The 15,641-nt window shown below is 54.2% G+C and overlaps 5 protein-coding genes across 5 annotated transcripts; 4 read left to right on the top strand and 1 right to left on the bottom strand.

Annotated features, from left to right (window-relative positions):
- Positions 1 to 796: 796 nt before the first annotated feature.
- Positions 797 to 2,760, top strand: CONPUDRAFT_159540 (uncharacterized protein; the record flags this gene model as incomplete). The annotated part of the gene is made up of 7 exons (XM_007776649.1): positions 797 to 1,369; positions 1,429 to 1,605; positions 1,658 to 1,741; positions 1,797 to 1,925; positions 1,975 to 2,109; positions 2,166 to 2,437; positions 2,490 to 2,760. 7 exons carry the CDS (start codon positions 797 to 799, stop codon positions 2,758 to 2,760), a joined length of 1,641 nt encoding a protein of 546 aa, XP_007774839.1.
- A 218-nt stretch (positions 2,761 to 2,978) lies between these two features.
- Positions 2,979 to 7,389, top strand: CONPUDRAFT_132331 (glycoside hydrolase family 3 protein). Its single transcript, XM_007776648.1, has 15 exons — positions 2,979 to 3,773; positions 3,827 to 4,356; positions 4,413 to 4,520; positions 4,579 to 4,649; positions 4,712 to 4,945; positions 5,004 to 5,128; positions 5,188 to 5,268; positions 5,319 to 5,377; positions 5,442 to 5,875; positions 5,931 to 5,958; positions 6,012 to 6,190; positions 6,248 to 6,386; positions 6,438 to 6,619; positions 6,677 to 6,886; positions 6,950 to 7,389. Exons 2-15 carry the CDS (start codon positions 3,943 to 3,945, stop codon positions 7,257 to 7,259), a joined length of 2,574 nt encoding a protein of 857 aa, XP_007774838.1. The 5' UTR covers positions 2,979 to 3,773; positions 3,827 to 3,942; the 3' UTR covers positions 7,260 to 7,389.
- A 955-nt stretch (positions 7,390 to 8,344) lies between these two features.
- CONPUDRAFT_140232 (uncharacterized protein) lies at positions 8,345 to 9,457 on the top strand. The gene is made up of 4 exons (XM_007776647.1): positions 8,345 to 8,367; positions 8,427 to 8,452; positions 8,501 to 8,542; positions 8,596 to 9,457. Exon 4 carries the CDS (start codon positions 9,033 to 9,035, stop codon positions 9,444 to 9,446), a length of 414 nt encoding a protein of 137 aa, XP_007774837.1. The 5' UTR covers positions 8,345 to 8,367; positions 8,427 to 8,452; positions 8,501 to 8,542; positions 8,596 to 9,032; the 3' UTR covers positions 9,447 to 9,457.
- Positions 9,458 to 12,826: 3,369 nt separating this feature from the next.
- On the top strand, positions 12,827 to 13,937 carry CONPUDRAFT_77600 (uncharacterized protein; the record flags this gene model as incomplete). Its single annotated transcript, XM_007776646.1, has 3 exons — positions 12,827 to 13,142; positions 13,199 to 13,567; positions 13,630 to 13,937. The coding sequence occupies 3 exons, from the start codon at positions 12,827 to 12,829 to the stop codon at positions 13,935 to 13,937; spliced, it is 993 nt and encodes a 330-aa protein (XP_007774836.1).
- Positions 13,938 to 14,111: 174 nt separating this feature from the next.
- CONPUDRAFT_132327 (pseudouridine synthase) lies at positions 14,112 to 15,583 on the bottom strand. The gene is made up of 5 exons (XM_007776645.1): positions 15,308 to 15,583; positions 15,196 to 15,254; positions 14,880 to 15,122; positions 14,700 to 14,787; positions 14,112 to 14,639 (listed from the first exon to the last, which is right to left on the bottom strand). Exons 1-5 carry the CDS (start codon positions 15,519 to 15,521, stop codon positions 14,332 to 14,334), a joined length of 912 nt encoding a protein of 303 aa, XP_007774835.1. The 5' UTR covers positions 15,522 to 15,583; the 3' UTR covers positions 14,112 to 14,331.
- Positions 15,584 to 15,641: the final 58 nt, after the last annotated feature.

The raw sequence follows: 15,641 nt of genomic DNA, 5'->3' as shown, positions 1-15,641 counted from the left end.
CCTATTTCTGCTTTCATCCTCTGCGCTGACACTTGCATGGAGGCGCAGCCCATTATTGGACGCCTCGTTGAGATCCTCCAAGTCTGCAACACTTCCTCCGCACTTGATGGAGTGGCCAGCTACGTGCTCCTTGAAGAATTCGTGGCTTGTGGTATCGCGCAGCCATACAAACTCCCCGCCATTACTGCCCGGGCATGGCGCTTGGTTCATGCCACTGTGCGCCAATTTCCTAATCTGCATTTCAAATTTTACATTTCTTATTTTGTCTGACAGAATATTTTGTGCCTCGTCAACGTCCAGCACAATTGCGCCCATGCTGGTTGTGCAGACTCCGGGACTGAGAGGATCCGCGAAGAACGCGAACTGACTACTCGGACTCGACGAGTTATGGTGCACCGAGATGACACTAACTTCATTCTGAACACCTGTCAGATGCGCGATGCTGGGCATGTCCAACGCCATCGCATTGCCCCAGCCCCTCTTGATGCTGAGCAGGCAATCTTGGCAGGAGCAATAGATGAGTTTCACTCGCAACAGCCGAGCGTGCCGAGGACCCAGAATGCAGTAGCACCAACCCCTCAAATCCACCCGCAGCCAGTCCCTCGATCGCGCCTGAACATTGTCGCTGCAATGTCTTAAAACATGTGGGTTTATTTGTTATCACGCGTAACCTGTTTCTGACCCTCGTTGCCTTTGCAGCCATGTGGCCCAAGCAAGCTCGACAGTGCTCAAAATCTGCTAAAAGGTGAGCATCACCCGTTTTCCTCGCTTTTCCAGCGCTCACAACAACTTCACGATGGCCTCCCACTCGGATGATCACCGTGGCCGCACTCCTCACCTCCCCATTCCGACATACTCAGACCATTCATCACGCCACTCCCATTCCGGCACGCACTCAAACTCAGATTCCATGCCATCTTCACTACATTCAAGCCCACTATACACTGGTTCCCCATCACCCATTCCTCGTGATCCTCCCTTGCGCCGAATGCCATCAGGGGCGTCCGAGATGTCGTGGACTGCCCCCGAGGGAAGCGAGTCGGACCTTCCTGCGGATCCCGATTTCTTTAACCAGATTGAAAACCACCTTCGTAGCGACACCATCGCACCTCCGGCGGGAGTCAACAGGTGGGCTGCCGACATCAATGACGAGCTGACAATCCCCCACCCTCTCCATCAGCCAGCTGCTCGCTGTGAAGGCAACGAGCGCCCAGACGGAGAACGACTGGTTTACGGAACTATGCCGGGGCCTCCTCTTGTGCCCCGGGTGCTCGATAGAGTTAACGAGATGAGGAACTGGGCGGAGTCCGTCGCTAACAAGAAGGCCCTCGACCCTCTTCAGCGTGAGGACTTGGTTGGCCTTGTTGAGGTGCTGTATTTTCATGCCATCAGCTTGGTATCGACTGGCACTGATCATTCCCTTTCCAGCTCGCTGACTCTCAGGCTGTCCCCATCGTTCAGATGTTCGTATGGATGACTGCCTGCCAATACGAGACGCAAAACGAGACTCGTGCTGCATGTGAGGAGACCCGGCGCATGGCCCCCGCAATCGAGAAACTTCTAGGGCAGATGGAGGATACTTGGGACTTATCCGACCCTCAGAAAGTACGTCGTCTTTCCTCTGGTTGTTAATTTGACTACTCATTTCCCATCGCAGACCCAGGTTCGCCGCCATATCCGGGACACGATCGTCAACCCAGGGCGCACTAAGTTCGGCGAAGCACTTCAAATCGGCGTACAGGTAACTACTTACATACTGGACAGTGGGGACAGCGTTGCTGATGTAGTTCTCTCAGGAACATCTCAAGAAGGACGCCGACTCTTTCGGGCTCTCTAAAGTTTTCGGCGACAAGATCCGGGAGGATGTGCTGAAGAGGTTTTGTAAGGAAGCGTGCGGAAAGGCTCGCAATGTCTTGAAAGATAAGGTATGTTTGTGAACACCTTTCCGCGCGTTGTCTGACTCGCGTGCGATAGATCCTTGGCGGCGTGTTCCCACTGAAAGGGAAAGCTCTCAAGCTCGACGATCACACCCACGAAATTATGGCAGCGTTCAAGAAAAACGGGGCAACCGGCTTGTCTATCGAACATTACCTTCAAGTTCTATTGCTGGTCAGTCTCCCCCTTGCGCATGTATACTAATTATTGATGTGTTATAATGCGGGCAGCGACGTTATGCCAAGGATCACAAGTACGAGACCAAACCGAAGAACAGCGGCGGCGAAAACGAAGAGGACAGCGCCCGCAACAACGACAATAGCAGCAACATCTCCAACGTCACGAACGCTAGTCAACAACAACCGTCCGATGAGCTTCGCCGTAGCTCGGCGCCACCAGGCCGTGTTCCCAAGGACCAGGCCTTTTGGCCATACATGGAACAGCGGCTTGCGGATGCGGTCCAGAAAAACGGCCGGGATGTAAAGAACACCGAATGGAGGCAGTGAGTCAACACCGTCTTTTTCTATCGCAATAGACACTCACGACGTTTACAGGTTTTATAGTGACTTATTCGCAGAGGATGCAGCCAGATACGGTGTTTGTTCATTTTCCCTTCCCGAGAGCTATCCCGTCCCGCGATACATTCCTTCTGTTCCCACCACCGCCCCTCCCTCCCAACGCACGGTGTGGAACACGTCCTCTGCCGCAGCGCCAGGCGTTGGAAGGCCGGCACCCATATTGCCAGGCGTCGCAGGCTCAGGCTCAGCCGCCGCTAGTTCCCAAGCAGGCCCGTCGCAGCCCAACCCTCTCCAGTATCGCTTCTAGCGGGTTTGAGGGAATATTTTACTGTAATAATTTGTCTTTTCGTCCTGTCTGTATGTCTGTACCTCACCGGACAAGGGAATATAAAACGATTTACGATTGTATGACATATGAACACAACATGTACGGATATGGACGAAGCCCCTGAGTGAGTGAACGCGCGCCATTGAGGCCGGGCGTTGATGCCCCAAGGCTATCCCTGGATCGGTCTGAGCTAACGAAGCCGCCCCACTCGCTCAAGACATCCGCCCGATTTTGTCCTCAGCCGTGCCTGTGGACGTCCTCGTGACAACACCGCCTGGGACCATCCAAGGTTGCCCTCAAAGGCCAGCCGTGTACGACGTTCTACGACGTTGCGACGGATGTTTAATGAGGCCGGTGATGGAGTGGGTCGTCTTTGTTTCTACGCATCCTGAAGGAGGGTGTGACTATCGAGGCATAATCTAGAGGGCTATCGGACGGCCAGGCCTACAGGAATTCGAAGGGCCAGGCGACTGATGTCTTTTCTTCTTTTTCTGACTGAAAGGGCAGTGAACAGGTGTGCAAGGGACCAATTCTGAGAAGACGGTCGACCAATCCCAGGGGCTTCGACGCGCCTGGGACTCGTGCTGTCCCAGCCTCTTTCACTCGTACGTTCATGACTGAAGCTGATCTTGTCATACAGTTTGCGAATACCCTTATACTTATGTCAAAATTGTCTAATAAAGAAGGTACATCATCTCACACTCCCATCACAACCAGGGAAGAAAAGCGTCATGACCCATAATTATCTTCTTGCACCACCCTCGGACCTTTCTTCGGCTTTCGACATCTCCAAAGCCTCTCACTGGTGCTTCTGCTTCAATCAGAACTTATTTTACAAGGATCAATAGCTCTCAACGTCCCGAACTTCTCCCGGCCTCATGGTCTCCCAGAAAATCGACCACTCATATTCTTCCCTCTGTAGGTCACGCATTTAACTTGAGCGCAGGTGACGACGCGCGAGGCAGAAGGAGCTGGGGAGTCTATTCTGCCAGGTAATAACCTTGTTCATTGCGAGAACGCGTAGTCACGTTGTGATACATTTCAGCTTCTCATGCGGAACACGGGACGAAGTGAGGCTCCGCGTCGCCGCCGTTATAACGCGATGTTAGCCTTGCCATGGTTCCCCTCCATCGAAGGACCTCAAGAGTCGTGTAGCCCGCCATGGCTCTCCTGCGGCTGTCTTCGCTCCTTCTCCTCCTGCCCCTCGCGGCAGGTCAGACCTCGAGCGCCGCGTCCTCCGCAACCGCAACATCTACTGCTTCTTCCTCCGTTTCGTCCGCGAGTGTTGCTACTGGCACAACAAGCGCACCGACCACGCTCCCATCTGGCATCCAAGTGAGCGATGGGACGACTTTCTCCTCACCGACGACATACCTCGCGACGATCACCGGCCCGCTCACCGAGCCGATCTCACACTACTCCTTCGGCGCGTTCCCGACGCCATCGACGCCGGCTGAGCCACCCGTGTATCCCGCGTTCGACCCGCTCAGCCCACCGCCGGCGAGCCAGGACCCGACGGTCGTTCCGGATTTCGGACCGGCGTGGGCGGTTGCGCATGAGAAGGCGAGGCAGATGGTGAGTTTGAGGGTAGTGCGTGAGGTTTTGTGCTGTAGCTGAAGTAGAGGCGATAGATCTCGAACTTTACGATATGGGACAAGGTGAATATCACCACGGGCTACGTCGGTCGATGCGTCGGCAACGTGTTGGCTGTCGGAAACTTTCCGGGGCTTTGTCTTCAGGTAGGCTCTCTCATCCTTGCCGTGCTTGGTACCATAACGATACTAACATGGTGCGCAGGACTCGCCTACCGGTGTTCGATACAACGACTTTGTGACGGCCTTCCCGGCTGGAATCACCACAGCATCAACGTGCGTATCTTTCTGTATCAACTTCAGCTTTCGAGTGGTCGCTGATACTCGCTCTGTACTAGATGGAACCGTCAGCTGATGCGTACCCGCGGCCTATTTATGGGCGAAGAGTTCAAGGGAAAAGGTGTCAACATCGCCCTCGGCCCCATGATGAACATGGGTCGCGTCCCTCAAGGTGGTCGCAACTGGGAAGGTTTCGGCGCAGATCCTTTTTTGGCCGGCGAGGCTGCGTACGAGACAGTGCTGGGCATGCAACAGGGAGGCGTGCAAGCGACTGCGAAGCACTTTGTGGATAAGTAAGTGGCCAAAGTATTTTCTCGTAGTGAAGTTTGTGGTGTTTACTAGGGGTTGCAGCGATCAGGAGTGGAAACGCGACATGTACACGTCAAACGTGGACGATAGAACTCAGCACGAGATCTACACGCATCCGTTCATGCGTTCGGTTATGGCTGGTGTTACATCTGTCATGTGCAGCTACAGTAAGCTTAAGAACCCGCTAATCTCACTTGGCATGCTATATGCTGAGCTCTTTGTCTAGACATGATCAACGGCACGTATGCATGCAACAACAACAAGACAATGAACGACATCCTGAAGCGCGAGTTTGGTTATCAAGGATGTGCGTGCCACATTCATGTGTTAGCGACGTTTACTTACACTGCATTTCAGGGATCCAGTCCGACTATGAGGCAACAATGGACACGCTCGGTGCTATCAACGGTCTCGATGTAAGCCTTCTACGTGTTCAAAGTCCCCACTAACACTAACTCACGCAACTCACGTAACGCACAGAACTCCCAACCCGGCCCTCTTCCCCCGGGCACAGGCCCAAACTCCTACTTCGGCGCCAACCTAACCGCCTTCGTGCTCAACGACACAATCTCCGCGGCGCGTCTCGACGACATGGCCGAGCGCGTCATCGCATCGTGGTACTTCATGCACCAGGACGAGGGCTACCCGCCCGTGTCGTTCAACGTGCGCGACCCGTACGACCCCGCGACGAACCTGCACATCAACGTGCAGGCGAACCACAGCACCGTCGTGCGCACGATTGGCGCTGCCGGCACGGTGCTGCTCAAGAACGAGAACGGTGCGCTGCCGCTGGATAAACCGCGCACGCTGGTGATGGTGGGAAGCGATGCGGCGCCGCCGGAGGAGGGGCCGAACCAGTATACGGATCAGGGAGGAGATCCGTCTGGGATTCTGGCTATGGGCTGGGGATCTGGGTACGCTAGGCTTGGACAATGAGAAAAGGGATTTTTGCTGATCAGTGTCATACAGGACTGATAACTTCACTTATCTTGTCTCGGTATGTTCTTCGTAAGGATTTTCCCTTGACCAGATGCTGAGCCGCCTCCCTAGCCATATGAAGTGATTCAAGCACGCGCCCGCGAAGACCAGACGAGCGTCTTTTGGGACTTTGACAACTGGGACTTGTGGCAGGCTGGCAATCGTGTCATAGACATGGAAGTTGCGCTTGTATTCATCAACTCCGACTCCGGAGAAGGGTACATTGAGGTTGACGGCAACTATGGAGACAGGTACGGAGGATTGCTCACTGACTCACATGTTGTTGTCTAAAAGGTTTTTGCTGGCAGGAAGAACCTGACTGCCTGGCACGGCGGCGACGAGCTTGTCAAGACTGTCGCAGACAATAACAACAACACCATTGTCGTCATCAACAGTGTTGGTCCGCTCATCCTTGAGCCTTGGATTGAGCATCCCAATGTCACCGCCGTGTGTTTTACACTTCCGTACCTCCAGTCTCTTTAACTAAGACGGGATTAGGTTGTCTGGGCAGGTCTTGGTGGACAAGAAGCCGGAAACTCGATTATGGACATCCTTTACGGTAACTGGAACCCGTCAGGCAAGCTACCCTACACGATTGCAAAGAACATGTACGACTATTCTGCGAACCTCACGACGGGAGGTACCGAGCAAGATTATATCGCGATCAACTATACCGAAGGGTGTGTCTTTGCGGAAGTGATACGCTATAGGCATTTCTAACGCTTTCGGATTTCAAGGCTCTACATTGATTACCGCTGGTTCGATTATAAGAACATCACACCGCGGTACGAGTTTGGCTATGGACTTAGCTACACAACATTCGAGTTCTCCGACCTCGCCATCACGCCTGTGAACAACACCGTCGACGGTATCGACCAGGCTCTGGTAACAAACTGGGAGAACGGGGGTGCGAGTCCTATCGCTGTAGGGTCGACAACTGCAATATGGTGAGCTCCAGGTGCAATCTTCGCAATCGAGACGTACTTAACCACATTTTCTGCCGCGTGTAGGCTGCACATGCCCGCGTACCAGGTGACCTTCAACATCACCAACACGGGCTCCAGATTCGGCGGCGAGATCGCGCAGCTGTATCTCCACCACCCACCCGAGGCCGACGAGCCGCCTTCGGTCCTCAAGGGCTTCACGGACGTGTGGGCCGAGCCCGGGCAGACGGTCCAGGCGAGCATCACGCTAAGCCGACACCAGCTCTCGGTTTGGGACGTCGTCAGGCAGGGATGGGCGAAGCCAAACGGCACGGTCACCTTTTCCGTTGGGGCGAGCAGTCGGGACTTCAGGCTCAACGGAACGATCCCGGGGTAACGGTGCTAAACGTCAGGGGAGCGCATTCCGTTCACTCGTTTTATAGTAAAAATAGGATTGAATCGATGATGGTCGATTACAATGACAATGTTTATCCTTCACTTCTGTGCTTTACAAAGATTCGGACCGGTTGATAAATTCAAGTTGCAACGTTCGTGTACTCTTCGCGTTGGCATAAGGTAAAGGAAGGGAGGAAGGAACCAGCCTCTCTTCGCACCCCGCAGGACAGCGACAGGGGTTTAAGGTGGAAAAGGAAAAAGAGGGAACAAATAGTAACAAACTGACGTGATTATTTTCCACTCACTCAAGTCATGGACGCGCCGTCGCGACGCACGTTGTCTCCCACATCTTGAATTAACCCTTACTGCCCGAAAATCTACTGCCCCTTGGCAGTCTGAACGGGACCATGGATAAAATCTCGAGAGACATACCATGTAGAAGCAAGCAAGTGTTTAAAGGTCGTGGTCAAGGCTTAACCCAGACCTTATTTACCGTGGCGATCCTTTCCTTTGATCACTGGTGCCACCGCAGCCTTGCACGGATGAACATCTTATTGGTGCACCTGCCGTCGAAAATTCAATGGGGCAATTTCAACGGAAAAGAAGGTCAGGGCCAGAGAGCCGAAAGGGTCAGTACCCATTCCTACGTGCCTCAGTGCCCAGTGATCCTTCATTCCTCCATTGTCCCCTTGCATTCCTACCGACACGCGTACATGGAAGAACAGGTCTCATGACATTTATTGACAGGAACCCCAGCGTTTTGCGTCTTCGCTGTCAACTTGAAACGCTGTATCAGCGCATGATCACCCATATATAATACTTTGTGGGTCCACTCTCTCAACGATTGCCGTCGATAACTGCCCAACGGGCTATGGATTTCCTGAAAAGGTGAAATTATAAAACCGCCTATTGTTCGACCCTCGGCTCGCGCGTACCTTGGCGAAGAGGCGTGCTCGGACTATGTCAGACCATATCTCAATTTGGCATAAGCTGAGGTGAGGACTTTGACCATTTTCGACTCCGCCAGCCGCCAGTTGCGTATAAAAGGGCGAGGGTTTCTTCGTCTCGTCTCTCAGCAAGCTCTCCTCTCTTCCCTCATCATCTCATCGGTGGGCCTCCTCCTTCCCTACTCTCCCTCAGCCTTCTCATTATCGTCCTTCCCCTCTAGCAGGCCATGGCTAGTTTCGCTACAAGGTAGGGTGCCACTCGTCGAGTAGGGTTCTGTCGCTGACGTGCCGACAGATATATGGACAACAACGATGTCCGTTGAACGGAAGGAAGCTAGTGAGTGCCTTCGTCGCTGTCCCATTCGCCTATATACTGACCGCCGCGTCTAGGACACTAGCCCTTCCCCAAGGGTCGTCACCTGCACAAGTCTACCGGAGGGCAGCGCGACCGGTCGATAGTGCCGCCTCAGCCCGCCTGTCTGCAGCCGTTGCTGGACCGAAGGGCGCCGAGCTGCAGAGCGTGCCCCGGCCCAAATCCGATCGACGTCGACCTGTACTCATGCCGCACGCTTTCGGTGACCCCGGGCTTGGCCACTGAGACTCACCGATGTTCGTGACGAGGTCCCACTCCCAATCGGTACGATGGCGCAGGTCGACAAGCACACCCACCCCGCAGAGCGTACGGATGTCCCCCACGGCAGTAGCCCGCTGGTGCATTCCGGATCCGCGGCTCTGCCACGCGTGCTATGGCCCGAGCCCCAACGGTCCAGGCGACTGAGAGGCGCGTTCCGTCAACGCGGGCGCCCTCCGACTGCCCGATGACTTAGATGTGCGTACTTGTGGAAGTGGCCGCAGTTCCCGAGCCGGCCCACGGGTCCGCAGTGACGGACTGGGCTCCACGGTCCCAGCGTACACGGAGGCTCAGAAGACTTCGACGCGACGACCTCAAGCTTCAACATTTCGACCGTCAAGATTCATGGATCAGTGGCTGTGTGGGTGGCTGGGTGGTCACTAACAGCCACTGTACGGGGTGCGTTTCTGTTCTCTTGGGTTTGTTGGCATGTTTTTTCTGTTATCACTTTGCTTTCCTCACGTTGAGGTGGTCTGATCGTCGAGTCAGCCCACCCTCGTGGCATGCGACGCATCAACATTTTTTCTTTTCATCGTTCTGTTGCCTTGCCTTCCATTCGAAAGTCCTCACTCGTTTGGCTGGGCTTGTGTCAACCAGCGTCTGCCCTTAACATCCTTTTCCCCCTTTCACGCGTCGTAGTCAGTAGCAGCTCAGGGAGTAGTGGTAGGAGCAGGAGCGCCTTACGCGCTTCTGCTCTCGGGGGAAGTTTTGGCGGTGTCTCAGGCAACTGGGCACCGTATTCCTTGGCCGGCAAGATCCCTCGACGAAGGGCAGGGCGGACGCAGTCATCTGCGACGCACCTTAGATGCGGCTGAAGGTTCTAACCCCTACTCCTTCCCCAACACTGTTGGGTGAGCTAGTAACTGGTAGTTCATCTGTTGACAAATATAGATGAGCTTCTTCGAAAACCTTGGGTGATCACTTCATGGGAGTCCTAGCTAGTAGTACTTCACGTTGGTGGCATGTCTCGTGCCCAAAACAGTGTGCGAAAGTCTGAGAACGAGACGCGACATGGCTTCCCTTCGTACCTCGATGTACGCGCGTTCACTGAATTCGAGCAAACTCGCCCCCCACAGGCCATCCCGTTGCTTTCTTCCCTACATCCTACTAAATCCATGTGCCAATCGCTCCGCGTGTGTGCCTTTCGCCACCTATGGCAAGACGCGCATCGTCCTTCGGACGGCTCGCGTCTTCACGTTGAGGTGGCGTGCTGACCTTTTCTGTTCCCTCATCTCTTCTATCTCGCTGTAAACGAGTGAGTATGCCTGGCGTATACTCATCTTTCACCTTCCGGTAGCGCTCCATGCAGGAAACACACGCATACACTCAACTTTCACGTCTTCCGTGCACTGCAGGCTCTTGCCCATGCAGTGCGCCCGGGTCTCGACGGCCGTGGCTTTGATGTACCAGGCATACGCACACCGTTACTGCCTCGAATTTATTACAGACACGGATCGCGCAAAGTGTGTTTCAAAAGACTTGATGAGCTCGACGGTATTCTTCACGTACCGAGAAGCTTGTCAATTCTAACGCTCTTCCTGAAACTAGCGTTGCCGTCGGCAGTCAGATGGTCCTGGTTCCGTTCTACACTTATCCAAAGATAAGTAATGCGCCTTCTCAGGAGATTCGGCGCTGTCTATTTCGCGGATATCACAACGGATCAGCATTCGAAGATATGAAGCCTGCGGTGCTATCTTTGGTCAGGACCTAACGCCGTGGAAACGTTCAGTCAACACCCCGCCTTGACTAGATTGCAAATGTAAGCTGCTTCACTGGGCATAGACTACCACTTACCGCTCAGGTCGTGCGAGCAGGCCAGTCAAAGCGATTCTCGGTCTTCTGACTTCCTCAGACGACCGACGGACCTTTTTGAGTTCGTTTGCAAGCTGCTAGCCTCGTTCCGCCACGCTGCTGATTAAGGAAGGGTAGGCACCTCTCAAGAATCACAGATCTGGATCGTTCGGTTAACCGGGAAGGTTCATAAGCATTCTTCTCTGCTCGCATGGCTTTTACCCCTCGTGGTCTCTTCGGGACGGAACTCTCGCAGTTTGAGTTTACGGTACATCCCCCATGGGCTCCGGTGAGCTTCAGACAATCCCCTTGATCACGGGCACTGCTGACTCGTTCTGTCTCCCCAAGTAGACGAATCGGACTTTACTCAGTTTCAGCCTCTGTAATTCTCTGGAGCCATTCGAATTCACATCGCACCAAAGTCAGTGAGGTCATTACTCTCCCTCTTTCTCTCGAGTTGTGGCAGGGATGCAGCAGGTCTGCGGGTTTCTCTGATCCTTTTTTTTGACGTATTTCTCAAAACGCCCGAGATGCCCATCGCCCCTGCTCCCCTGCTCCCCCGGTCGATTCGGGTGGATCCCTATAACAACTTTCAACAATCCATGCTCGGCGTTGAGGACCGGGGGCTCGCTCGATGGGCACCACTTCACAAGTCTGTGGCGTCGATTCGGAGGGCGTGTAGATCATTAAACCTCACACTCCTACTCCACCGTACTGTGGCGCCGGCGGGGGCGTCCGTTGCTTTTCAAAGTTTGGAGCCCAGATACTGGTTCTTAGAGCCAAGGGGATGGGTCAATTGCAGGGCATCCTGCTTGGTCTTCATACCCTGGTCCGGTATTCCCTCGAAAGTTGGTGCCCTGATAATTGGCTACTTCATCATGATTTAGGGCGTTGGCACTCGATGCTAATCCACGCTGCGTTGCGCTCGCGGCGACGACACCTAACGTCATGTATGACCTATGAGGTCTCTTTTACTCCATCTACTGCGGCGGAACTGTCCTACGAGCAGCATTTTCGAGTCGCGATGCAATGTGGCATAAGCATTGGTTCAAGGGACTGGGTAATATCGGACCTCTCACTATGCCACGGATGACGATTCTAGACAGGTCCGCATCGCGGTAAGCCACAGGCATGCCTTTAGCCTCAATTATGTGACGTTTTGTACGATGCCATCAACGTCTGGCAAGGACCAGGCGACGGAGATTCACACCGCAGCATCGTGAAATGAGATCGTTGGTAAGCACATAACCGTCGGGATGCTCTCATAATATCCGCGAACCGCTCACAAACCGGTTTCCACAGAAAACCATTTTGAACGGGTTTGGAGGGCTTCAGACTGTGATAACATAACATTTAACGCCTACGGGTCATCTGGTACACTATTTGGTTGCCTCTCCTCCATCGCTTCTCCAACTTATCACGTTCAATCACCCAGCATACACACGTTTCCAACGTAGGTCCGAGGGGTCATCTGGTGCGTCCAAAATCAAAGTTCGTGTGACATGGTACATGCGACCTGGGCACAGAACAGCCCCTTCAGCTAGGTACCAATGTAGCTGGCTACAGCGCCTCCCCGCCAGGCAGAATGGCGGGCCGACCTAGACGTGTAACACGACATGATGACGGTAGGCTGAGGCACTGCAGAGGGTCGCATCATCCTGGGCCCTTGTCGACGAGGTGGCGGGTTATGTATGCGACTCAGGCTTTCATGGCGGCACGAGGCCGCACGTCGCACACGTTGCCGCTGTGTCCCACCTTTCCCCGGAGTTCGCCTAACCAAACACGCGAACACGAGGCTTCTTCCGATCTCCGATCCGGTGATCTGTGATCTGCAGTTGCAGGCAACTCCTTCAATGAAGGACGCTTGGTCGGAAACGCATGCGTTGGTGCGGTGTTTCCACTGAGAGGTTTACCAATCTTTTACTCTCTCCGGCCTCGGCTACTTTCATATTCTCAAGAACACGATGCAGCGCTCAAACAACGATATTCAGTACGTATATAAACGCAGCAAGAAGACGAAGGTCAGTCCATCATTCATACCAGCCAACCAAATAACCAACCGCGTTTACGCATACCATCACCCAGACTTCGCGCTTCGTGCGATCGTTGTCTATCCTACTCGCATTCCCCTAGCATCTACCATCTCGCACCCCTCATCTCATACTTAACACCCTCGAATTCTCTCCATATACCTTCACCATGTCCGGCATGCTCGGCGCGTTCAAGATCAAGGAATTCGACCTTGAGCCTGTCATCGAAGCATGGACCAACCCTCCCATCTTCCGTGGTGACCCCTCACGCGACATGCCCGTCGACGACTGGCTCGCAGCTATCAAGGCCGGAAGCGTCGAGCGCAAGGTCCCCGAGGAGTACTGGCACAAGGTCGCCCAGCGCTTCATGGGCCCTTCGGCCAAGGCGCGTTTCCAGGAGATCAAGAATGTCATGGCGAAGGTCAACGGCGGCAAGTACCGATGGAGTTGGAAGAAGTTCTCGGTTGCTATGAAGAACATGGGCTGTGAGTGTTTACTTTTGTCCGCTGATCCCCGCCAGTAGCTGATGATTGACTTTCAGGGGACATCGACCCGAAAGCGACGGAGACCGTCCAGCTCACCTCGAAACCTTCGGGCATTTTCTGGATCACACGGAAGATGTCCGGCTCGAAGGAGAAGGAAGCGCCGCCCGTCCCGCCTAAGGATGTTAAGGAGGACAAGGAGGACAAGGAGAACCAGCCTCACCACGAGAAGTCATCCCCTTCATCATGGCTAGCCACGATGAAGGGTGATAAGCGCAGGACTCCGACGCGCTCGAACACCGACACCGCCCTCATTACGACCCTTACCCAGACCTCCTCCGCACTCAAGCCCCGCCCAACGCCCTCTCGGGCGAACTCAATCGACCCAACCAGCACTGAGCTCGCGACAGTCTCAGAAAACAGCAATGGTACGTCCCCTTGTCTAAGTGTCAAACCCGCGGACTGACCAGACTTTGCTGCGATCCTCTAGCCGTAACCCAGGTCCAAAATGCCCCCACATGGCTCCTGAACGCATGCAGCGCTCTCGACTTCCTCACCTGCGAGCACCCGCGCGCTATGTCGACCATCAGCGCTATCCTCATCACCGCCGGCACACTGCCGACTATTCCTGCCATCGCTGGCGGCACCGTCCTCGCGACCGGCGTCGCACAGGCTGTCGGCGCTATCGCAGTCGGGGTTGGCAACATGCTCAAGGCCCAGCAGGACGGTCGCATCGAGGCGACGAACGGTCAGCAGCAACAGCAACAGCAGGGCCAGGCCGCGCAGCCGGGTCACTAAGTGCACCCGCGAGGCACGGTGTGGTCATGGGCACTCCCCGAGACAGTTTCTTCTTCACCACCACTTTACTGTTAGACGAAAGGCGCATTTCATTCGGGCATGCCTGCGGGCAAGGGTGGGCCGGATTGGGACTTTCATTCTTTCTAAGGATATTTAAACAGATATTATTGTATATGACAAGCACATTAGTAGTACCGTGTACAGTATATGTAGCATGTAGAGCACGATAAGCCTGAAAATGGAGTCGAATCGAGCCCTCGGAGGGGTTCGGGTGTAGCCAATTTTGATCGACAAGCACCTCAACGCACCTGCATATTGAGCTATAAAAAAGAGGGCGTTTCTCTAATGAAGGCACGTTGTGGACATGAGGATCATGAATGATAGCAAATGAACTTCATCCGAGCCATTTGCCACCGATGTCCTCGATGGTCTGGTCTGTGGGCTCGCCATCGACAAGCAGGCCACCAGCGATATCAAGCTTGCCTAGGGGAATCTTCGCCTTCTCGCATATGGCGACAAAGTCGTGCGGAAGCGGGGCGGCGATGTCTAAGCGGAAATGCTTCTGCTTGCCTTGCTTCCGGTATTTCGAGACCGCGATCCGCGATGCATGCAAGAAGACGCGGTCCTGAGGAACGGGGGTGACCTTCGTTATTGCGGGTGCGAGGGGTGAACGACTGTAGGTCGTGTCACCGAGGATGGGGGCTATGCAAAAAGACACTCGTGAATATCGAGATGCAGTGCAAGCAACCGAGGAAGACGTACTATGTAAGACGTGTGCAAGGTGAACACGTAACTGATGCTTCACGCCCGTATGTAACCGAAGCCGAACGAGGGAAATGGGGCATATGGGCTGTATCGTTGACGTGTCGTCATTGTTCGGACACGAGAGTTGTATGAGTAAGTTGATTCCGTAAATTCACAGAAGAATTAATGAACGCTCACCGAAGAAGCTAGAAGCTCCCAATCCGTCGCTGCAAAGCGTGCACTACAGCTGTCGCCAATCGACATACGGCCCTCGTCAGCCTGCAGCGCATTTCTAATCTCCCCAGAAGACCCTTCAAAAGACTGTGCACCACCGCGTACGAGTGCAAGGTACGTCTTGTCCACGGTTCGCTTGGCTAGCTGCGTAGAGAGGTCGCGTGCACTTGCAGGGGACTTGGCGAGCAGGAGCACACCAGTGGTCGACTGGATAGAACGTGCAGGTCAGGAAACTAACTATATCGAGCAGCTCACAACCAGTGAAGGGTTAACCACTCACCTTGTCGAGGCGATGAACGCTACTTGGCCGTTGAGCGAGATTGAAGCGGTGTTGCATGTCTACAGAGCTCGATGAATACGTATTAATACTACAGCGGTAGGGGCCCACCCACCGTCAAGCAAGGTGTTGAACCTATTGTCCTGTTCAGATACGTAAGCATGGTCCTGGGGAGAGTTCTCCAATGACTGGCCCAGAGTCCCCTGGCAAACGAGTCCAGAAGGCTTGTTGAGCGCGATTAGCTTGCGGTCGTGATAGAGAACATGTCGAAGCCAGCTCTTTGATTGAGGTGCTGCACGTCCAAGACGAGAGGCTGCTGAGGCTGTCATTAAACAGCAGACCTGGGTTGAAACTTGACACTGCGAAGGAAGAGAGGATAGGTGACGATATTACGGCTACCGGCCCGAAAAAGGCGGAAGCCCCTGAGGAAAAAAAGATAGTTTCCGAAC

This window comes from Coniophora puteana, assembly GCF_000271625.1.
Source record: "Coniophora puteana RWD-64-598 SS2 unplaced genomic scaffold CONPUscaffold_18, whole genome shotgun sequence".
Lineage (NCBI taxonomy): Eukaryota > Fungi > Basidiomycota > Agaricomycetes > Boletales > Coniophoraceae > Coniophora > Coniophora puteana.
The sequence above is the reverse complement of the archived record's forward strand: the minus strand, read 5'-3'. Positions and strand labels throughout refer to the sequence as shown.

Coding starts and splice junctions, on each gene's coding strand:
- CONPUDRAFT_132327 (XM_007776645.1), bottom strand. CDS start 15,521: ATGACAGCCTCAGCAGCCTCTCGTCTTGGACGTGCAGCACCTCAATCA. Junction 14,788..14,879: donor GGGAGCTTCTAGCTTCTTCG/GTGAGCGTTCAT, acceptor TCAACGATACAG/CCCATATGCCCCATTTCCCT. Junction 14,640..14,699: donor CCTTGCACACGTCTTACATA/GTACGTCTTCCT, acceptor CTTTTTGCATAG/CCCCCATCCTCGGTGACACG.
- CONPUDRAFT_140232 (XM_007776647.1), top strand. CDS start 9,033: ATGTGCGTACTTGTGGAAGTGGCCGCAGTTCCCGAGCCGGCCCACGGG.
- CONPUDRAFT_132331 (XM_007776648.1), top strand. CDS start 3,943: ATGGCTCTCCTGCGGCTGTCTTCGCTCCTTCTCCTCCTGCCCCTCGCG. Junction 4,650..4,711: donor GGAATCACCACAGCATCAAC/GTGCGTATCTTT, acceptor GCTCTGTACTAG/ATGGAACCGTCAGCTGATGC. Junction 5,959..6,011: donor ACTTCACTTATCTTGTCTCG/GTATGTTCTTCG, acceptor CCGCCTCCCTAG/CCATATGAAGTGATTCAAGC.